Source organism: Microcaecilia unicolor, chromosome 1 (genome assembly GCF_901765095.1).
Source record: "Microcaecilia unicolor chromosome 1, aMicUni1.1, whole genome shotgun sequence".
NCBI classification, from domain to species: domain Eukaryota; kingdom Metazoa; phylum Chordata; class Amphibia; order Gymnophiona; family Siphonopidae; genus Microcaecilia; species Microcaecilia unicolor.
The window spans coordinates 544,623,448-544,647,866 of record NC_044031.1 but is presented as its reverse complement, the minus strand read 5'-3'; the positions used below and the strand labels follow the sequence as shown (position 1 = coordinate 544,647,866).

Genomic DNA, 24,419 nt, shown 5'->3' with positions numbered 1-24,419 from the left:
TTTGTATCAAGCACAGTTAAATTTTCAAAAAAAAAATTTTTCAACGGGGGTTTTTCTGTCTATGATGACTTGTTGTGCGTGCAAACACATTTGAATGTCAATGAACTTCTTAGTTGCCGCACTAGTTGAGACTTTTCGCCCCATTTTTTAATTTTTGAAATTTTGATATAGACAGTATCACTCTGCTATTGAGGCTTTTTGCTTTTTCTTTAGGGAGCCATCCAAACCTTTTTTTAAACTCTGCTAAGCTAACCGCCTTTACCATATTCTCTGGAAAATTCCAGAGTTTAATTACACATTGAGTGAAGAAACATTTTCTCTGATTCATTTTAAATTTGCTACATTGTAGCTTCATCGCATGCCCCCTAGTCCTAGTAATTTTGTAAAGCATAAACAGACGCTTCACATCTACCCATTCCACTCCACTCCTTATTTTATAGACCTGCATCATATCTCCCCTCAGCGCCTTTTCTCCAAGCTGAAGAGCCCTAGCCGTTTTAGCCTTTCCTCATAGGGAAGTCGTCCCACCCCCTTTATCATTTTAGTCACCCTTCTCTGCACCTTTTCTAATTCCATTATATCTTTCTTTGTGATACGTCGATCAGAATTGAACACAGTATTTGAGGTGCGGTCGCACCATGGAGCGATACAAAGGCATTATAACATTTTTGTTTTCCATTCCTTTCCTAATAATACATAAGTACATAAGCACTGCCATGCTGGGAAAAGACCAAAGGTCCATCAAGCCCAGCATTCTGTCTCCAACAGCGACCAATCCAGGCCCCAAGAACCTGGCAAAAACCCCAAATTTAATAACGATCAATGGACTTTTCCTTCAGGAATCTGTCCAGACCCCCTTTAAACTCAGCAAGGCCAGCTGCCGTCACTACCTTCTCCGGCAAGGAGTTCCAGAGTCTAACCACGCGCTGAGTAAAGAAAAACTTTCTCCGATTTGTTTTAAAACCTACCACATTCTAATTTCATCTTGTGTCCCCTGGTTCTATTATTGTTAAAAAGCGTAAACAAACGCTTCACATCAGTCCGCTCTACCCCACTCATTATTTTGTAGACCTCTATCATATCACCCCTCAGCTGCCTTTTCTCCCGACTAAAGAGTCCTAGCCTTCTTAACCTCTCCTCATAAGGTAGTCGTCCCATCCCTTTTATCATTTTCGTTGCCCTTCTCTGCACCTTCTCCAATTCCTTTATATCTTTTTTGAGATGAGGTGACCAGAACTGAACACAGTACTCCAGGTGCAGTCGCACCATGGAGCGATAAAACGGCATTATAACATCCTCATGCTTGTTTTCCATCCCTTTTCTAATAATACTCAACATTCTGTTCGCCTTCTTAGCCACCGCAGCACATTGAGCTGAAGATTTCAACGTCCTATCTACGATGACTCCCAGATCCTTTCTTGGTCCGTAACTCCTAAAGCGGAACCTTGCATGACATAGCCGTAATTCGGGTTCCTCCTTCCCACATGCATCACTTTGCACTTGTCAACATTGAACTTCGTCTGCCATTTGGACGTCCAATCCCCCAGTCTCATGAGGTCCTCTTGTAATCTTTCACACTCCTCCTGCGACGACATGACCCTGGATAACTTTGTGTCATCTGCAAATTTAATTACCTCACTAGATACTCCCATCTCAAGGTCATTTATAAATATGTTAAAAAGCAGCTGTCCCAGCACAGACCCCTGAGGGACCCCACTAACTACCCTTCTCCATCGAGAATAATGACCATCAACCCTACTCTCTGCTTCCTATCTTTTAACCAGCTCTTAATCCATAATAATACACTGCCTCCGATCCCATGACTCTCCAGTTTCCTTTGGAGTCTTTCAAGATGCACTTTGTCAAACGCTTTCTGAAAATCTAGATATACAATATCCACCGGCTCCCCTTTGTCCACATGTTTGTTCACCCCTTCGAAAAAATGCAGTAGATTTGTGAGGCAAGACTTCCGTTCACTAAATCCATGTTGACTTTGTCTCATTAATCCATGCTTTTGAATATGCTCAGTAATTTTGTTCTTTATAATGGTCTCTACCATTTTGCCCGGCACCGACGTCAGACTCACCGGTCTATAATTTCCCGGATCTCCTCTGGAACCTTTTTAAAAAATCGGCGTTACATTGGCCACCCTCCAATCTTCCGGTACCACGCTCGATTTTAAGGATAAATTACATATTACTAACAATAACTCTGCAAGTTCATTTTTCAGTTCTATCAGTACTCTGGGATGAATGCCATCCGGTCCAGGAGGTTTGCTACTAAAAGATCCTCTTCCAGCCAAAGCCATGTAGGCTTGACTGTCTTCTCTCCTACCCTAAACCATTTGCAAACATGTTGCAGTACAAATGCAAGATGATAAATCCTGTAATTGGGGCAATGGACTCCTCCTTGTGCTCTGTGAGCATTTAGTTTGTACAGAAGTATAGATCTAGCCATGATTTTTATTATCTAACTCCCACAGCTTACTTGTAAGTGTCCCGCTCTGGGCTATCTCCAGTCCATTTCATAGGTATAACAACCCTTGCACCACTGAGATCTGACATCACCTCCTTCATTTTTATTCTTTCCAGTCCAATAGTACTTAGAAAGACGTATAAAAAAAGGATTGAGAATGTCTGTCTGTTTCTAGGCAAAATACTTCTCAGGCAAAATTTTAACAGAATGGGATGAAACTTGGCACATTGGAAAAATCAGTAAAAACTTGAGTCAAAAAACAGACAAAATTGAACCAGGGGTTTCCAGAGAAATAAGCCTCCCACTTCCCCCACCAAAAGAAGAAAATTTCTGTAGCATAGGAGCATACATACAGTGAACCATAGCAGTTAGGGAATTCTCCTTTCACACTGCCTTTCCCTGTTCTCAACTTTTGCAGCCTCCCCCCCCCCCCCCCCCCCCCGTCACAAACTGTCCCACCCCCAAAACATTACCCCCTCAACTGCCCTGACACCCCACAAACTGTTGCTACCCTGAAAAGCTACCACTGCAACTGCCCCAACCCCTTGCAACCTGCTCCATCCCAGAAAATACCCCACATAGCTGCCCTACCACCCCAAAATTGTGGACACCCTGAAAAACTATCACTACAACTGCCCCAACCTAAAAACTTCACTCTAAAAACTGCTTCCCAGTAGCCCCCATTCCAAAAACTACCCCCTGAAACTTAGCTAAAACCCTAAAAACTACTTCAAACTTTTACCACTATCCTACAAAGTGGCCCACCCCTCAAAACTAGCTTGCAACTGTCCCCCTCACCCATCGACCACAACGCATGCAGTGCACATAAACAACGCACAACTCAAATATTCTTTGTAACAGAGCTGTGAAGTCTGTACACTAAAATTCCTCTATCTTCCTACTGTCCAACTCTGACTCCTACTGATATTAGGCTTTACATTTTTTGTACTGGATCTAAATTACTAGTAAATGTAACTTATATTTACCAGTACTTTAGATCCAGGACACGAATTTATCTCTCTCTCTCTCTTTATGTATATATATGTATATATAAGTATGTTTATGTATGTGTGTGTGTATATATATATATATATATATATGTGTGTGTGTGTGTTATAAATATTTTGGAATTTGTGCCACATTCACTTTTTCTATGAAGATACTACTTTAAAGAACATCAACCTCAAATTTCTTGATAAGGAATAATACACTAAGTATTGAAATAACCACTGTCCTTCATTGGAGTCAGTTTATTTATTTTGTAGCATTTGTATCCCACATTTTCCCACCTATTTGCAGGCTCAATGTGGCTTACATTTGCCATAATGGCGAATGCCATTTCGGGTAGTAGAATTGCAAAGGTTATTGCGTATGGTGCATGGAACATAACATATGGTGCATACATACATGATAACATACATGGAACATACATATGGAGTAGATCATGGTGTATATATATATATATATATATATATATATATATATATATTTCTCCGAGGACAAGCAGGCTGCTTGTTCTCACGACTGGGTGACGTCCGCGGCAGCCCCCACCAACCGGAAGAAGCTTCGCGGGCGGTCCGCACGCAGGGCACGCCCACCGCGCATGCGCGGCCGTCTTCCCGCCCGTGCGTGACCGTTCCCGCCAGTCTTTTCTTTTCCGCGCCTGGAGAGAGTCGTGCCGTCGCCGCTCTCTCTTAGCAGCCCCGGAAAGACCGTCGCGTTTACGCGATTTTGTTTATTTTTCGTTTAGTTTCTGTTGCCGCGCGCTCCAGTTTTTTCTTTTCCTAAAAAAAAAAAAAAGAGAGCACGCGCTCCTTTTCCCTCGTTTTCTAGCGAGGGCGTCGCGTTGCGGCCTTGTGGCCACGAGATCGATTTATTTTTTCGAGGTGTGATTTCCGCCACCATCGACGACTTTAACTTCGCCGACGCGATTTTTCCGTCGATGTCCTCGAAGGTCCCGAGTGGATTTAAGAAGTGTGGTCGGTGCGGCCGGCCGATCTCGCAGACCGACACCCACGCTTGGTGCCTCCAGTGCCTCGGGCCGGAGCACAATATCAAGTCGTGTTCTCTGTGTCTCGGTCTCCGGAAATGGACTCAGGTTGCGAGGCAAGTTCTGCGGGACCGTCTTTTTAGAACTTGCGCCGGCCCCTCGACGTCGACGGCATTGGTATCGACGCCCGGTCCTTCGGTACCGGTATCGATGGCCGAGAAATCGGCACCGATGGCATCGACCCCAGGAGAACAGGTCCCGTCGGCCCGCAGGCCCTCCGGTGAGGGTAGGGGTGAGGGGCCGCGTGGGCAGCCGGCCCCGGTCACTCCCTCAGCCCGTGGCCCTCGGGACCGAACCCTGTCTGACCCGGTTCCTCGGGACCGAGGGGGATCGACCTCCTCCATACCACCTGGCACCGGTGACGGGCACCGCAAGAAGGCTAAGAAGCACCGTCACCGGTCGCCCTCGATGCTCGGTACCGGGGAGGAGTCGACGCCGAAGCGTCCGCGTCGAGAGGAAAGGTCCCCCTCGGTGGTGGAGGTACCGACACGTCAGGGTCCCAGCACTTCGGTGCAGTCTCCTGGACCCGAGCAGCTTCCGGCACCGACGCCTCTACCGGCCCCCACGTCTTTCCCGACAGCGGACCTGGACGAGTGCCTCCGAGCCATCCTTCCGGGGATCCTGGAAGGGCTGATGCGCCAGGCTGTGCCGGCGCCGGGGGTGCTTGCGCCGATGACTGTGGCGCCGGCGAGCTCTAGCCCGGTGCCGAGGCCGTCGACGCCGCCGCCGCTTGTGGCGCCGGTCTCGACCGCCACGCAGGTGGAGTCGACGTCGATGGAGGGAGCTTCATCCCCGCCGGCGCGGGAGTCCACCGCTCGACGACACCGAGGCCTTGGTGCCTCGACGTCGAGCCGGGCCCGGTTCAGGACTCAGCTACACGAGCTCATGTCCGATACCGAGGAAGAGGCCTCGTGGGGGGAAGAGGAGGACCCCAGATATTTCTCCTCAGAGGAGTCTGCGGGTCTTCCCTCGGACCCCACGCCTTCACCAGAGAGGAAGCTCTCGCCCCCTGAGAGCCTCTCATTTGCCTCCTTTGTAAGGGACATGTCGATTTGCATTCCCTTCCCCGTGGTCTCTGTGGATGAGCCGAGGGCTGAGATGCTCGAGGTCCTCGACTATCCATCACCACCTAGAGAGTCCTCCACGGTGCCGCTGCACAATGTCCTCAAAGAGACACTGCTTCGGAACTGGTTGAGACCATTATCTAATCCCACCATTCCCAAGAAAGCAGAGTCCCAGTACAGAATCCACTTGGACCCAGAGTTAATGCGGCCCCAATTGCCCCATGACTCGGCGGTCGTGGATTCTGCTCTCAAGAAGGCACGGAGTTCGAGGGATACCGCCTCGGCGCCCCCAGGGCGGGAGTCTCGCACTCTGGACTCGTTTGGGAGGAAGGCCTACCAATCCTCCATGCTTGTGACCCGCATCCAGTCGTACCAGCTCTATACGAGCATCCACATGCGGAACAATGTGAAGCAACTGGCGGACCTGGTCGATAAGCTCCCGCCGGAGCAGTCCAGGCCTTATCAGGAGGTGGTCAGGCAGCTGAAGGCGTGCAGAAAGTTCCTGTCCAGGGGTATTTATGACACCTGTGACGTGGCATCTCGTGCTGCGGCCCAAGGTATAGTGATGCGCAGGCTCTCATGGCTGCGTGCCTCTGACCTGGACAACCGCACCCAGCAGAGACTGGCCGACGTCCCTTGCCGGGGGGGATAACATTTTTGGAGAGAAGGTCGAGCAGCTGGTGGACCAACTGCATCAGCGGGAAACCGCCCTCGACAAGCTCTCCCACCGGGCGCTTTCAGCATCCACCTCAGCAGGTGGACGTTTTTCCCGGGCCCGGCAGGCTGCACCCTATTCTTTTGCAAAGCGTAGGTTCACCCAGCCGGCCCGAAGGCCTCGTCAGGCACAGGGACAGCCCCAGCGCGCTCGTTCTCGTCAACAGCGTGCGCCTAAGCAGCCCCCTGCGCCTCCACAGCAAAAGCCGGGGACGGGCTTTTGACTGGATCCACGGGAACATAGCCGCCCTCAAAGTGTCCGTACCGGACGATCTGCCGGTCGGAGGGAGGTTAAAATTTTTTCACCAAAGGTGGCCTCTCATAACCTCCGATCAGTGGGTTCTCCAAATAGTGCGGTGCGGATACGCCCTGAATTTGGCCTCCCTGCCACCAAATTGTCCTCCGGGAGCTCAATCCTTCAGCTCCCATCACAAGCAGGTACTTGCAGAGGAACTCTCCGCCCTTCTCAGCGCCAATGCGGTCGAGCCCGTACCACCCGGGCAGGAAGGGCAGGGATTCTATTCCAGGTACTTCCTTGTGGAAAAGAAAACAGGGGGGATGCGTCCCATCCTAGACCTGAGAGGCCTGAACAAATTCCTGGTCAAAGAAAAGTTCAGGATGCTTTCCTTGGGCACCCTTCTGCCAATGATTCAGAAAAACGATTGGCTATGTTCCCTGGATTTAAAGGACGTATACACTCACATCCCGATACTGCCAGCTCACAGACAGTATCTCAGATTCCGCCTGGGCGCACGGCACTTTCAGTATTGTGTGCTACCCTTTGGGCTCGCCTCTGCCCCACGGGTGTTTACAAAGTGCCTCGTGGTGGTAGCGGCCTACCTACGCAAGCTGGGAGTGCACGTGTTCTCATATCTCAACGATTGGCTGGTCAAGAACACCTCGGAGGCAGGAGCCCTCCGGTCTATGCAGTGCACTATTCAACTGCTGGAGCTGCTGGGGTTTGTGATAAATTACCCAAAGTCCCATCTCCAGCCAACTCAGTCTAGACCAGAGCGTCTCAGCAGGTCACAGCTCGGCAGATGTTGAGACTTCTGGGTCATATGGCCTCCACAGTTCATGTGACTCCCATGGCTCGTCTTCACATGAGATCTGCTCAATGGACCCTAGCTTCCCAGTGGTTTCAAGCCACCGGGAATCTAGAAGATGTCATCCGCCTCTCCACCAGTTGCAGCACTTCACTGCTCTGGTGGACCATTCGGACCAATTTGACCCTGGGACGTCCATTCCAAATTCCACAGCCCACGAAAGTGCTGACGACGGATGCATCTCGCCTGGGGTGGGGAGCTCATGTCGATGGGCTTCACACCCAGGGTCTGTGGTCCCTCCAGGAAAAGGATCTGCAGATCAACCTCCTGGAGCTCCGAGCGATCTGGAACGCACTGAAGGCTTTCAGGGATCGGCTGTCCTGCCAAATTATCCAAATTCGGACAGACAGGTTGCAATGTATTACACCAACAAGCAGGGGGGCACCGGATCTCGCCCCTTGTGTCAGGAAGCCGTGGGCATGTGGCGTTGGGCTTGCCAGTTCGGCATGCTCCTCCAAGCCACATACCTGGCAGGTGTAAACAACAGTCTGGCCGACAGACTGAGCAGAGTCATGCAACCGCACGAGTGGTCGCTCCATTCCAGAGTGGTACGCAAGATCTTCCGAGAGTGGGGCACCCCCTCGGTGGACCTTTTCGCCTCTCAGACCAACCACAAGCTGCCTCTGTTCTGTTCCAGACTACAGGCACACGGCAGACTGGCGTCGGATGCCTTTCTCCTCCATTGGGGGACCGGCCTCCTGTATGCTTATCCTCCCATACCTTTGGTGGGGAAGGCCTTACTGAAGCTCAAGCAAGACCACGGCACCATGATCCTGATAGCGCCCTTTTGGCCCCGTCAGATCTGGTTCCCTCTTCTTCTGGAGTTGTCCTCAGAAGAACCGTGGAGATTGGAGTGTTTTCCGACTCTCATCTCGCAGAACGACGGAGCGTTGCTGCACCCCAACCTTCAGTCCCTGGCTCTCACGGCCTGGATGTTGAGGGTGTAGACTTCACTGCGTTGGGTCTGTCTGAGGGTGTCTCCCGTGTCTTGCTTGCCTCTAGGAAGGATTCCACTAAAAAGAGTTACTTTTTCAAGTGGAGGAGGTTTGTCGTTTGGTGTGAGAGCAAGGCCCTAGAACCTCGTTCTTGCCCTGCACAGAACCTGCTTGAATACCTTCTGCACTTATCAGAGTGATAAATTGCATTATAATCTACTTTAGGTCATCAACTGTAGAGAGATCTTGTTTTACATAGGTTTAGTGTGGTGATGTCTGTCATGTGATAAGAGTTCGGTTTTGTATAGCTCGTGTGCAGTATTATTAATTAGTATTTAAGATGGATGTTTATGGTATGCCTTCTTGAAGAGATCTGTTTTCATTAGCCTTCGGAAGATGATTAGGTCTTGCGTTGTTTTTATGGCCTTCGGTAGTGCGTTCCATAGCTGCGTGCTGATGTATGAGAAGCTGGTCGCGTATGTGGATTTATATTTTAGCCCTTTACAGCTAGGATAGTGGAGATTGAGGTGTGTGTGATGATCTCTTTGCGTTTCTCCTAGGCAAATCTATGAGGTCTGACATATAGTTCGGGGCTTCTCCGTAAATGATTTTGTGGACCATGGTGCAAACCTTGAATGCAATTCGTTCTTTTAATGGGAGCCAGTGTAGTTTTTCTCTTAGTGGTTTTGCGCTTTCGTATTTTGTTTTCCCAAATATGAGTCTGGCTGCTGTGTTGGGGTTTGAAGCTTCTTAATGATTTGCTCTTTGCATCCGGCATAGATGGCGTTACAGTAGTCTAGATGACTTAACACCATTGATTGTACTAGGCTGCGGAATACTTCCCTAGGGAAAAAAGGTTTGATTCTTTTAAGTTTCCACATTGAATAGAACATTTTCTTTGCTGTGTTTTTCGCATGATCTTCGAGTGTGAGATTTCGGTCTATTGTGACTCCCAAAATTTTCAGGCTGTCTGAGACCGGAAGGCTGTAGTCTGGGGTGTTTATGGTGGTGGGTTTGTTTGTGTTGTATTGTGAGGACAGGATGAGACATTGTGTTTTTTTCTGCGTCCGCCCATGAGTTCATTGTTTGGAGGCTGTGTGTGATTTTATTTGTGATTTCGGTTATGTCTTGTTTGAACGGGATGTATATCGTGACATAGTCTGCATATATGTATGGGTTAAGTCCTTGGTCAGATAGTGATTTGGCTAATGGTGTCATCATTAGGTTGAAAAGGGTTGGTGAGAGCGGTGATCCTTGTGGTACTCCGCATTCAGGTTTCCATGGTCTTGATGTTTTTGATTTGGAGGTCACTTGATAAGTTCTTGTTAAGAAACCTGTAAATCACCTTAGTACGTTTCCTCCAATCCCGAAGTAGTCTAGGATGTTCGAGAGTATTTGGTGGCTGAACCATGTCAAACGCGCTGGACATATCGAATTGTAGGAGTAGTACATTGTTCCCAGTTGCAATTAGTTGCTTAAATTTGGTTATGAGAGTGGTTAGCACTGTTTCGGTGCTATGGTTGGATCGAAATCCCGACTGTGATTCATGTAGTATTGTGAACTTGTCCAGGTATTCAGTGAGTTGCTTGGTTACCATACTTTCCATTAGTTTTATTGTCAGGGGGATGGATGCTACTGGTCGGTAGTTGGTTGTGTCATTTAATTTCTTCTTTAAGTCTTTGGGAATGGGTGTAAGTAATATATTTCCTTTATCTTTGGGGAAGAGTCCGTGTTGTAGCATGTAATTCAGGTGTGATGTAAGGTCTGTTATGAATCGTTTAGGGGCGCACCTTATCAAGTTGTTGGGGCAAGTATCCAATTTGGAGTGTTTTTTTGGAAAATTTGTTCAGTGCTTAAATTATGGTTTCTTCAGTTAGCAGATCGAAGTCATTCCAGGTTCGATCTGCTGGGTGTTCGCCGGGAGTTGGGTCAAGGCAGTCCATAAATTTTTCGTGATATGTGGTAGTGCGGATCAGAGTTTTATAATTTTCTCATTGAAGTATTTGGCCAGTTGGTCAGCCGAAGGGGTGTCTGTGCTGTCTGTGGTCACCAGTGTGGTGTCTATTAGTTTGTTCACAATTTGTTAGAGTTTGTGGGCGTCTTTATAGTCTGGTCCTATTTTGGTTTTGTAATATGCTCTTTTGGTTTGTCTTACTGTGTATTTGTATTTTCTTTGCATTTGTTTCCAAGCTTTGAGTGTATGGTCATTTTTCATTTTTTTGCCATGCACATTCGAGTCTCCTGACTTGTGTTTTTAATTTTTTCAGTTCTTTGTTGAACCAAGATATTGAGCTGTGTCTTCGTGTGGTTCTTGTTTGTAGTGGTGCAATTTCGTCTAGGATATTCCTGCATCTGTCCCAATTTTGGAGATATGTGTTTTGAATCTGTCTGTGCTAGCCATTCGTTATTGTAGATCTGTTGCCAGAATGTATCAGGATCAATCTGTCCTCTAGTGGTGTAGGTTGTGCATTCCTGCTTGGGGTGTGTGTCTTTTCTCCGCCATTGTAGGGCTGTGTTTAGTTTGTGGTAGTCTGACCATGGAATGGTTGTCCATTTTGTATATGCGAGTATAAAATTTGAGTCTAATGAAAGTTTGTATGTGATGAGATCAATTGTATGTCCTTTGACATGTGTAGCTTGCATGTTAGGCAAGTTAAGGTCCCATAATTGTAGGAAGTCCTTGCAGTCTTGTGTATTGGATGCCATAGAATCTTCCAGGTGTAGGTTTATGTCCCCTACTATGAGTAGATTGGTGTTGGATACACATGTATTCGATATGAAATCCATAAAGATTGACTGGCATTCTTGCCAATTTCCTGGTGGTCTGTAAAACAGGACTACGTTTAGATGGTCAAGCAGGTTAGTGTGCTGGATTCTGAGGCAATTTCGAGTTTAGGTGTGATAGACTCAGCTGTTATCATAGGCTCTTTTTGTAAAAAAAAAAAAGAAAGAGGAAAAAAGAATCTGCATCAAAAACTCCCTTCCAATGGAGAAAATCTACCGATTCAAAAAAAAAAAAAGCAAATCTTTCTTTCAAATAAATAGAACAAAGTAAATGAACACAGAAAACTTTTAAATTTAAGGCAAATCCAAAAATTGAATCCTAAGTGTGCTAAACTGGAACTAAGCAAGTGAGCTTTCTGCATTCAATGGCCGTTGCAAAAACGTTGGAGAAAAACTGCCACAAAACCAGAAATAGGTAAAGGACTACAAAATGACGTTAAATTCACTTAGCTGAAAGAACGTCCAAAAGCCCATCAGTGTAATTCAAAACAAGTATACATCCACTGGTTACTGAGTTATTCAATCTGTATATCACATTAAGCAGTGCACTTCTAGTTCCATGATGTTTCTTCCACAAGAGCGCCTTGTTTCGCTTCTCCAAACGCTGCTTCAGGAAGAATCTTGAAATTTCAATGGATTTCTCATTATTTAACTGGCCTAAATATGGCACCAGGATATAAAAAGACACCATGGGGATTTCAATAGCCAATTCTGTTCCCCGGACGTAACTGTCTTTCAAAACAGGGGACTCGACTTTCACCCCATTATTTCCACCCTAGTAATTAACTGCAAAAAACGGAACAGATCTACGCTTCAGATAATTAAGACCGCCAGGGATAAATTAAAAATAAACACTCCATTCAACGTTCCTATTAAGTCCCTGCGGTTCCACTGTATTCAATTTAAAGATCTACTGTTGCTCCTTATGCCATAAGGCTTTTCTATTTAAAGTACTATCTTCATAGAAAAGTGAACAAGGCACAAATTCCAGACTATTTGAGTGTAGTATTGTCATTAGTTTGTAGTTTGCTGCCCCACAGAAAAAGTTAAAAAGATAAATTTACCATATATCATCATGAAAGTTTTTTTTTGTTTGTTTGTTTTTTTTAATTTTGAAGCTGGAGGGAGTCAGTACATTTTACTGTCTCGGACTCCAAATCCACCCAAAATTACTTCCGATTCCACAACTCTGACTCCACAGCCCTGTTTTCCAACCCCTGGGTTAGAAGTTTCCCCAAAACAAGAAGAGTTAAGCCCACTAAGGTCTAGTCTAGTGGTGCCTGCTTCTCTCATCCTCTTAGTTCTGAGGCCGCTATCTCTGACTATCGCAGTGTGTTGTTGACATGCTTCCCACTTTTTTTGTTTTCTTTATTTGCCTTTTAAAAAAAATTAACAAGTATAACACTTGAAAGAAAACATAATCTAGAAAAGTTAGCGTTAAGCAGAAATACAAATAAAATAATACAGTGCTATGTAGATCTCAAAAGGGGAAAGTGCCAAGAAGGAAAGTACCCTTAAAGCTATGTGAACTAATAAACATGAACAAAAAAGGGTAAGCTAAAGCGAATATACACTACTATATCAAAAAATGCCCTTAAAATACATCCCTTAAGTAACGCTATCCTGGCCCTTAGTAAGGGGGGGGGGGGGGGTCAAGCCTGTTAGATTCTCTTAGAAATTGGAGTTGGGTCTGGAAGGATCAAACAATACATATCTTGAAGGTACATGACATAACCACGCATTTGTAAGGAAATTGTAAATAAAGTACTGCTCCCCTACCTTTATGGGGTGACCAGTTTTTATCCAAGTTATGCTCAAGTTTTGTGCTTGCATTTTCACACTGAATACCAGACATATTTCTTTCATTTACTATAGAGTCTAGACCGGAAGATAACTTTTTAAATAAATTGCCCCTTTATTCACTTCCTTCAGTGTTTTTCATTGTTTTACCTACAAATGCACTCAGTCTGCTGCCCCTCACTACCTTTCAACCCTCATCTCCCCTTACGTTCCCGCCCGAAACCTCCATTCACAGGACAAATCCCTCCTCTCAGTACCCTTCTCCACCACCGCCAACTCCAGGCTCCGCTCATTCTGCCTCGCCTCACCCTATGCTTGGAACAACCTTCTTGAGCCCTTACGCCAAGCCCCCTCCCTGCCCATCTTCAAGTCTTTGCTTAAAGCCCACCTCTTCAATGCTGCATTCGGCACCTAACTCTTACCGTTCAGTAAATCCAGACTGCCCCAATTTGACTGCCCCTATCGGACTGAATCTTCACTTGTCTTTTAGATTGTAAGCTCTTTGAGCAGGGACTGTCCCTCTATGTTAAATTGTACAGCGCTGCGTAACCCTAGTAGCGCTTCAGAAATGTTAAGTAGTAGTAGTAGTTTTTAAAGTGAATATAGAGTGCTGGCTGAAGAGTGACCATAGCAAAACAAATGAGAATCATTCTATTGTGCTTCTTGGTAAAGCTCTAAAATACTGAAATAGTTTGTAATAAGATGTTATGCTGTTTCTTACAATAAACAGGCCCGAGATCTGATCGTTCGGTTACCAAGGTTGCTAACTGGAAGCCTGGAGCCTATAAAGGAAAACATTAAGGTAACTTTGCTTACACTCCTACACATAGAGCCCATGATAAATTGCTAAGGAATGGGCTATATGGGCAACCTTTCTAGAAAACCAAGCTGTTATGATCCACCAACCAGGAATAAGTTGTGATGCGAGTTGACCATGGTAGGGAAAGAGTGTAGGGTTGGGTTTATAAATTATAGGGAACAAGCTGAAGATTGTGCCTTTTCATGTGGGATATGATCTGTTAACTCAGATGCTCACATGGAGCTTGCTGTATGGGTAAAAGTGGTGTGTTTTTAAAAAATAAAATTAAAAAAAGAAATAGAGAGGATTGACGGCCTCTCTTTAAGAATGAACAAGATGGGGGTAGACAAAATTGATTAAAAAGGAATGGCTCTTCACTTTTAACTGTGATAAATTATTCTATGAAAACTGTTTAGAGGGGCACAACCTCGGTTCCCTCCTCTTATTTTTGGCAAACCATGAAAATCTTTTGTATCAAATGATGTACAGGTGCAGAGTCCCTGCCCCAGAGCTTAAAATCAACCAACAGGTGTGCTGTAAAGAGGACATTTGGTGCTGACAGACCAGCTTCTGTGGATGGTGTGGATGAATGTAGTGCAGTGCTACAGCCCACTGAATTCCCTTTAAACCCTTTTCCCACCCCATGTAGAAATTAGCAGCTGTACATTTTTAAAGGTTAATGGCTCCCTCCCCCCTCCACTACCACCCTAATACAAAAAATAATGTTCAGGAATTAATGCAGGCAAAAATTATGAGTTGAGACCAGTTATCTTCCTGAACTTAGTAAGGATAGCGCATCATCTGTACTCACTTAGGGGCCCTCCCTAACACATGCTAAATGCTGCATGTCCTATTTTATAGGAACCTCTCGCAGAAAGAATCTAACGTTCAACATATTCCCAGACAAGTCATGAAACCAAGTCCCCTATTAGTAATCTAAATATTGTGTATAAAAGATTTAAAAAAAAAATATATATATATATAATAATATCTGGAAGTTACTATCTAAAGAGGCACATAAAAACGGAGAAATAAAACAGATAACCTTTGAATCCTAAACAAATTAATATTAGTATAAAAGTATATATACAGAGACATCAAGATCATATATGGACTTGTCTGGGAATATGTTTGACATGTTAGATTCCCAGGTATGTATTTTTTTTTACACTTTTTTTAGTTTTATTGATGCACTATCATTTCTTTTATTGATTATGGTTTTTATTTTATTTATTTGTTTATAATTTCTTTAGACCCCTGAAGCAAGTCATTGGGGCCAAAACACGAATCATGTCGTGTCCCCTTTTATTGCTTATTGAAAATTATTGTTTAATAAAGATTTCTGCTGGACACCATCTGCGAGAGGTTCCGTTTTCTCCTCTCCTGTTTGATGCTTGGTGCTTTCCCTCAGTGGAGTTTTTTCTTCTGTTTGTGTTTGTCCTATTTTATACCCATGAGCCATATGCACTACACTTTAGTGAAAGGATCCCTTAAGAAGTTATTTGTAACTTTTGTAAAAGTAATATCTCGGTGACACATTACAAAATTTGGGTAATGTAGAATCCTAGGAACTGAATTGGTTCTGTAGAAATTTTACCAAGGAACGGATTAATGACCTATTTTATATTTGGAAGATCATATACCTTTTGCCACAGTTAAAATATGCCCTTGCAGCTCTATCTTTGGATAAAGCTTTAATAATGAGAACATTTTTTAGAAGCAGAGACAATGACTTCCTGGGTTTCAAAGTACGAATATTCCCGGATGTGTCTAAAGATACCCAAAAAAGACGCAGAAAATTTCTTTTGTTAAAACCAGAGGTTCTCCGTATGGGAGCCACTTTTCTCCTACAATATCCTTGCAAGTGTGTTGTAAATTATCAGTCAACCAAATATTTTTTTTTTTTAATTCCTTGCAGCTTTCCGAATTTATAGTAGCCAGAAGTTCTCAACGGTAAAGCTTTGAATGTATATGAGAACCATAGAAAACCGATTTATAATTTCTTGTAAAAATTCTTAGTTAATTCTCCTTAATTGTTAATCTTGGATCCCATTTGTGGACTGGAAGTACTAACTCAATTAACATTAATATATTTAAATTTCTTCATTAGTAATTTCTGAGGAATGTACTTTTTCTTTTTCAAATATGGTGTTTATGATATTTGAAATTAATAAATATATGAAACATTAAAAAAAAAATATGACCTTGCTATCTTGATTTTTAAACTGAAATTTGTTTCCAGCCCCAGCCCCTCCCCATTCTTATAAATCCCAACCACCTTAATCTATCTAACTAGATATGCATTTTTATTGTATATTAATTGGACCTGACTTAAAAATAAAATTTCTCATCTATCCAAGAGTTACAATAAAAATGTATGTCTAGTTAGATTGTAACTCTGCAGAATAGGAACTGCCTCATATTTATCTGAATATCAGTAATTGTTCTTCACATTACCCCCCTACCCCTCAAAAAAGAAATCTCTCTACAGCATAGCTAGTAGAGGGCATCAATTTTAATAAGTAAAAAGACTAAAGTGCTTGCTTTTGAATAATTATACAAGTCTTCTAAAAAGGTATCGTAATCTATAATAATGTTGGGGTTTTGTTTATCAATGTTCTCATGTCACAAACTGTGCTTCTAAACATTTGGCTCAGTAAAAAAAAAAAATTTTGCTCAATTTTTCTTCTAAATTTTAAACCAAGCACAGACACAGTGCTTTGAACCTTCTTCAACCTTTTCACTCTCTTCTCACTGCCCAGCCACACCTCCTCACTCCTGTAGCCATGTAGTTGAGAAACATCTCTGTAGTGTTAGGCTTTGTATCTACCCAGCCTTCTATTCAAATGTTGGCTGTGTGAAATGTACGGGGCCTATGCATTCAGACTGCTGAGGTATGAACTGCATGAATGTAGATACCGAGCCTTGTGACTCATAATACAGTGGATGTTTTAACTTCTTGGCTAGAGAAGGAGAGACGCGTGCAGGAGGCAGAGATGGTAGGTGGAGGCTGGAGCAGCAGAGTCCTGCTCCAGTGATACCTGACCACTACCCTCACAGGCAGAAGGTGATATGAAGTGCCATGAGGCAGACTTAGGTAGGAGCCCTGCCTATAACAGATGCAGTTTTAATTTCTGGAACTGACAACAGTCTGCATGGATACATCATGGTCATTTTACTATTGGTATGATCTTTAGCAAAATTGTTTATTAAACTGCTGTACATCACCTTGGGAAATTTCTTCATATAGGTGGTTAATAAAGCCCAATAAATAAATAAATATGTGTATTAAGTTACAGGGACAAGTACAATAATGATCATTTAAACAAATTCTTATTTTTCAGGTGTGCCAATTGGAGTTAGGGTTTCGCTACAATGAAATTCAGCACATTGTAACTACAATTCCCAAGATTCTCACCATGAACAAAAAGAAACTTACAGAAACATTTGATTACGTGCACAATAAGATGAACATTCCCCACCACATCATTTGTAAATTCCCTCAGGTAATGTGGTAAATAAGTGCTTTGTTCCAACTCTGATTTAGTACATGGCTACTGAATGTTATCATTTTATTCCTGTGGCTGCTGCTACTGCTCAGGTATAGCACATGCAAGTTGCCAGCAACCCTGGCGGTCAGTCTGCAGAGAAGGTTCTGTGGCTGCTTTTAAGAGAAGGATGTTCCCCACCTTTTACTTCCAGCAGAATCCGATCTTTGTAATGATGTGTTGAGAGTTTTCTGCACTCAGAATGAAGCTAAAATGTTCATGAAGCAGAAACTGAGAAAAAGCTTTTGGGAGGATGATTATTATTGCTTGCAACCCACAAAACATTTTGTGGTGAAATGAGTATCCCTCTTAATTCTATGCTGCCTGGTCCTTCTCCTAGCTCCTACATGCCAATTTATCCACAGTTGTGGGTTCTTTTTGCTCCTTTCAACTGTGCAACTGTGGCTCCGTCTGGTCTGCAAGGCTGAAACAGATATTCTATTACATAGCTTTGTACTATTCCAGAACCAGTGCTGAGACATATCTCCCTTGGCATCCAGTCCGGCTTCTCAGTATTTTCTATCTCCAGCAGGTAGATGGGCACACTTTTCAACCTCTGGTTCTGAGTGATTTGCTCCTGGTCAGTTGGTCCACAGTTGTGCTTTGCAGGTGACTTGAGTTTGCAAAGGCATATCTGGAGGTCTTCAGATCCCTGTCTCTGGTGCTCCACAAATTTACTTTTTTCCTCCCTTCACCTCTTCCCTGTTTCCTGTGGCGGTCTCCTTTTCCAGCACAACAACCTTTAAAAAAAAAAAAAAAAAGAAAGAAAGGAGAAGGGAAGAGGTTTGCTGAAGAGCATAGGACAGAGTATCAGTCCTGAGCCTTTCTCATCTGTGGTAAGACTTGTGGAGACTGTGAGCTTTGGGGGCGCACCGCCAATGGTCAGTCTAACTAAAGTTTGACTCTGGACCGCTTGGAGGGCTGCAAGTTCTACTTGGTGCAGGGGAGGGATCCTGACTCACTGCTTGGGACATGTTGTGCTTCGCTTGTGACATTCAGGATGAATAGTAACTCCTGCAGAGGCTGTTGAGCGGTGTTTCCATTGTGGGACCCACCGGTCTGCATCTTCAGATTTGGTGCAGCATCTGAACATGCCAGTGTTTGTGGGCTGTCCGGCAGGGCCAGTGTTTACTTTCATAGAGGAAAACATGAGAACGAGGGCCAACCAGCAGTGAGGAGCAACCTCTGTCTGATCATGCGCGGAGCACAGCCTCCATTTTACAACCTCAGGACCCAACAGTGCGTTCAGCTGCATCGGGATCTTTTTTTTTCCGGAGTATGATACCCTGAGCAAGGGTTGAAGGTGGGCCTGCAAAATAACACAGCCGAACAAAGGTATATAAACAAAAAAACAAGTGTTTTATTAACTGAATCCTGAGGCCTGTTACATCACAGGGCCAGGAACACAAGGTGAAACACCTCTATACTTCAGTAAATACAGCCTTAAGCAGGCCTCTGGCTGGCAGGTCCAAAATGCGGACGGGGGCTGGTGGAGCTGCCATGCCCCAAACATAGCTCTCGGTTGTTCTCCAAGTTCCAGGTCTGGGTCCAGCTAGACCTCAGAGTAAGGGTTTCTAGTCTCAAATCAAGAAACAAAAGTGGCTTACCTCAGCCAGGGCACGATCATTAGACATAAGCTGTAGAGGAATATGGTGGAGCTTCCATTCTTCCTTCCCTGAGCGTCCTTATCCCCACTTTGGCCCTACCTTTTATACTTCCTGGTTCCTGTCCTTTTGGCTCCACCCCTCCTGTCTCCCTCCCTGGGCGGAACTAGTGGTTTTAAGGTGGCTCGGACTACCTGAGGGATTATTCTTATGGGTGAGGGGCAGTGTTCTATATACCTCCTCATACAGAGTTTATATTGTTGTTATACCAGGCCCATTTACTGAATCAGGGACAGAGTTGCTACAGGGTGCTTCAGTTTCTTGCCCTGCTGCCTCTCTGTCTCCCAGAGATCTTGTTCAGACCTCCAGGAGTGGGCAGATGAGGCTATCTCTGCTTCTGCCTCCTTATCTGATGTGGCCTTAGCCTATTCGGAGGAGCCACTGTTGAAGGAGCTGTTAGAGGAGGGAGAGCTCCCTCCTGAGGAAGGGGGATGATCTGAAAGTACTGAGGTTGTTTCATAAAGAGGAGCTCAGCACTTATTTCTGAGGCACTGGCAGTGTTTTCCATTGAGAAGCCTTCTGCTTCAGCTGCAGGAGAGCATTATTGGAGCCCTTGCTATAGTTGTTCAGTGGTGAGAGGGAAGTGGGATGAGGGATTGAGTTGAAACAGCACTACTGACTGTAGCAGAGAAGCGATGAAAGATGCCCCAGGAACCGTAGTCGCTAGAGGTCAGTGTTCTAGTGCATATACTTTCATTGACAATGTACATACTGTAGCGCACACTGAAGCCTATGCAGAAAGCCACGCGGTAGAACCATGCCAATGGCTGAATTTGCAGCTTCTACCACAATGAGAATATATTCTGCAGCAATGCAACATACAAATGAGATGCAACTCACAACTAATGTGCACTAATCAGGGGAAGCTTGCTGGACATATGCAGTCAAAGGTCCTGCATTAAGTTCACCTTATTGTATGCATGTCCGAAGAAAATAAAAGTGCCAGCACATATCTGTGTATGCTGTTCTGTGAATAAATATCAGCCTTGCAAAACTTTCTTGCACTTAACATTTTTGTGAGGCTGATATGTGCAGAAATGTGCTGGTGTTTTCATTTTCATGGGCCACATATACATGAAGCCACAGTAAACACACAACTGTTACTTCCATTCTGTCTTTTTAAAAGTTGCAGGTATTTATGTGCAAAAAAAAAATCTGGCAATAAATCCCCAAAACTGGCATTAAATTCTGTCCATTAATCATACGCTATCTTGGACCTCGTTTATTTCTGTGCATTGCAGCAGAATACACAATGGTCTCATTACCATGCCTTTTAATATACTGTGCGTTCATGTGCCTCATGCAGATTAATTCCTGGGCTAAACCTCTTTCTATATTCTGTGCCTGTTAACCTGCAAGTATACTTAGCAGTAACCACATGGTTCTGCTTGCAGTAACTCTCTGCATCTGCCTCACTATTCAAATGTCAGTCAAAAGTGTGTGCTAAAACCCTGCCCCCTGGTGGCCACCACTGGAAATGTGCAAGCAGGCAGATTTCAGCAGGGGCAGGAGGCTGTTATATATGCAGAAGATAACAGTGCTGCTAAAATTATATAATGAAATAAAATGGTACTTACCTCCCCACTTTTCGAATCCTTGAGGGTTCCACAAATTCCTATTTTCTGTAGCATGTAGAATTTTGTAACCTAACTTTGTTCGTTTTGGCTTTTTTTTTTTTTTCTATTAACTAACTTTGCTAAGAAATATAAACATTTTAAAACTTTTAGTTATTTGACAAAATGTAGTTTTATTTCCTGCTGCTTCTTCTACTAGGAACATTACTGTTGTTGCTGAAAGCTTTTTTATGCTCTCTTTTTGGGTTCTAGATTTAAACACAGAGTGACAGTAAAAAGCCCGTCCACTCTGCGACTTTATGAAAAGTATTTACTTGCTGCAGTTGAGAGTAGCTTTGGTTGGTACTAGACAGTAGTTTAGTACAATAAGTCCTTCTTGGATTCAACTATCATATAGAATTGAGATCCGAGTAAATGTGGGCACGACCATCAGAAGAGGACATGAGATAGATCTGCTACACTGAACTAGACACAACTATGGGTGTAGGGGAGAGTGACTTATTTGGCACTGTACAGAAATTACCAGAATATGCAACTGAATGGCTAGTATTACCTAAACCCAGGAATAGGAGATGAGCTGGTAACTTCTTGGATCTGTCATTTCCTTCCCACCAAAGGTATTTGATTCAAGTCACTACACTCCCTGACTGTACCGTACTTATCCTAAAAATATTGGAATGACTTACCGATTCAGATAAGGACTACGGCCCACTATGGCACATTCCACAAACTCTTGAAGTCCTGTTTATTTGAAGGACATGTTTTACAAAACATACAGTAACAAATGACAACCAGTATTTGGTTTATCAACAGAACCTTAAGCGCACTCTTTCTGTCTGTAAACTTGTAATTCCGAGGAATGTACTTCATATATTGATGTAAAGTTGCACTGAACCCTTTGTGGAAACGATGGCGACTATTTAAGTAAAGTAAATGTTTGTACTTAATAACCCGTGAGTGCTAGGCATGCCCCTCCCAAATCTACACCCTTTTGCAGTTGCGCACTACAGAATTTGCATGCAGAGTTTTAGAATACCAACTTAAGTCGGTTATGCATGTAACTGCTAATCAGGGCCAATTAATACCAATTATCAATAATTCATAGCTAATACCAATTATCTATTCAGTCAAGTTATACATAGAACTGACACTGTTCTATACTTTTCATGTACAACTTTGCATGCTAAGCTCACAATTGTGCACACAGGTTTATAGAATTAGGGGGTGGGATAGTGCACCTGACAAGAAATTGTCCTTTTTAATAAAGGATGTCTGAAAATTTGTGATATGAAAACAACAATCTGTTGCTCAAGCCCACAATTGAACTGTGATCCACAATCAAGCTAGTAGAGAGAATGCAAGGACAAGAGGCTGAAGGATATTTCCTATTATTTTATTTATTTGTGACATGTATGTCCCACATTATCCCAACAAGTTTGAGTTCAATGTGGCTTACAATAAACAGTATAGGATACATAACAAATAAATAATGCTTAAGAAGTAATTTGTTGTAAGAATCCAATTTTACAATACAGTATCATAAACGTACTGGGAAGTAGATGCTTTTCAAATGTCCATAAATCTTCCTTTGCAGTAGGAGTCAGAAGTACTTTAAGATGTGTAGTCAAGGCTGCTTAGGGTGGATGTTTTCTACTGCTTTGTTCTTCCAGCAGATATAAAGAACAGGTGATGTTTATAAATCAACCACAAAACAACGCGGCAGTAGTAAAATATACGATTTAGCTTTAGCAGAACATGGGTTATACTCAGGATCTTGGATAATTTAGTAACCCTTACCAAAAAAAAGCTGGAATTAGCACAGGTTTGAAACTTGAAAGAGGTAATGCTGATCACTGAACCTTCAGCCTGGAGGTGTGGTCTGGAATGGGTACAACAGGAAACCTGTGGGAATCTGCAGCTTGGATGACAAAACATTCATTAATACTGCAGGGACGGGAGGGATGGGGACCAGATTTTGTACCCTTGCACACCTTGACTCGGAAACTTGAAAGACCAGCAGCTCAGCTTGGAAATCCTGCCAGCACTACCTCATCAGAACATTCTTTTTCAGTTGCAGGACGAACAATCAAATGTACAGTGGAACTGAGGTCTGGCTCTGTAGCTGGTTTATTAGTTTTACATAGTTTGACGTAATTGTTTTCTTGTACTCTGTGTTAATAATGAAAATATTTTTCTTGTGCATTTAACAGAAATAATGCCTATTGTTTTGTCTTACATTTTAATAAGATGTATTTTATGTTTTGTTTGAATTTACAAGATCTTTTAAAGGAGGGTTGAGTATGGAGATGGGTAAGAAAACTGTAGGGTTGGTGAGGGGACAGTACCTACATGAGGATGAAGTGGGGACAGAAAAGAATTGGGTGGGGATGGGGCCAGATTATGACCCCAGGCATTGCCTCTACTTCAGCCTTTAAATTGGCAGAATTTTGGGACAGCAGGGAGGAGAGCTGGCTTGAAGACTTGTTCTACTTTACATATGCCGCCTAAACATAATTTTTTCCCCTCCTGTAGGTTTTTAATGCAAAGCTATTAAGAATCAAAGAACGACACATGTTTCTCATGTTCCTGGGAAGAGCGCAGTATGACCCAGCCCAAGCCAGCTATGTCTCACTGGACAAATTAGTATCTCTGCCTGATGAGGTGTTCTGCACAGACCTTGCCAAGGCTTCGATTCAAGACTTTGAAAAATTCCTGAAAACAATTTAATAACACCTGGAAAACGCACATGCATTTGGTCATTTGTACAGTTCTTACTCTAATTTGTTTTTTAAAAAAATGCTGTGCTGTAAACAAAAGCCATTTTTAAAGATTTGAAATTTATGAATTTTGTAGGTATGTGTAGCCTACTCATGAGGAAACTAAATTAGTAATTTTAAGCAGATTGATGCATGGATACTATGAACCGGACTAAAGGTGTCTGGAAACCAAGGGATACAAAGTCCAGATTAAAAATTTAATTTACAAAGAATCACAAATTAAAAGGACCCTGTTTCTGCACTTTAGTGGTTTGGGAGGTTGTTTCCTCCTCTTTTCCCTTTTCTGATTATTTAGATATGCCCACGATACCTTGCATCTAGCTTTGAAAGCAGCCTTTGTGAAACTAGAAATATGTAATGGGTTAAATTCAACATGGGTCACTAAAAGTTAGCATCCAGTTTTCTGGCACCTAAACTAATCTTCTGTAAGAGCAGTGCAACCATTTAAGCCATGTCTATGCCTGGCGTAAATGGTGGCACTTAATGCAACGATTGCATAAAGTGTGCATAAGAATAGTTAAAACACCCTTGAGATACCCATGCCCCTCCCACATTAACAGCCCCTTTGCACTTTCATGCAAGAGAGGTTAGGCACACTGTTTATAGGATAGGGGCGTAAGTCTGTTACACACACAACAACAACAAATTAGCACTAGTGAATGACATGGGAGCAAAGTTTGTCCCCGCCCCAGCCACGCAGGTTCTGTTTCCGTCCCGTCCCTGCAGGCCCTGTCTCTGTCCCCGTCCCATCCTTGTGGGCTCTGTATGTATTTATTTATTTGTTTGTTTATTGCATTTGTACCCCACATTTTCCCACCTCTTTGCGGGCTCAATGTGGCTTACATTAGATTATGAATAGTGGAAATCTATAAGAAAATATACATTTAGTATTGCTTAAGGATCTTGGGTAACATGATAATAGTAATAGATAATCTAAAGAAAATATACATTTAGTGTTGCTTAAGGAACTCATCTGCAGAAGCCTCGAACACTTATGATTTTATATTTAAATCTTTATATTAGAGTATAAAAAGGAATAATATGCTGTTCAACTGTTGATTATAAAACACAAATAGAAAACAATAATGACAATGAGCAGCTATAATAAGCCCACCACCACCACCCTCTA

General features: G+C 43.5%; 1 protein-coding gene across 4 annotated transcripts in view; it reads left to right on the top strand.

Annotated features, from left to right (window-relative positions):
* The window catches only part of MTERF3 (mitochondrial transcription termination factor 3), a 67,328-nt gene extending 43,284 nt beyond the window's left edge, over window positions 1-24,044 (top strand). For all 4 annotated transcript variants that reach the window (XM_030216963.1, XM_030216990.1, XM_030216981.1 and 1 more), the window contains 3 exons: window positions 13,659-13,730; window positions 17,072-17,233; window positions 23,046-24,044. In XM_030216963.1, the coding sequence (XP_030072823.1) occupies window positions 13,659-13,730; window positions 17,072-17,233; window positions 23,046-23,240 (429 nt within the window). In that variant the 3' untranslated portion in view covers window positions 23,241-24,044. The remainder of the gene's footprint in view (window positions 1-13,658; window positions 13,731-17,071; window positions 17,234-23,045) is intronic.
* Window positions 24,045-24,419: the final 375 nt, after the last annotated feature.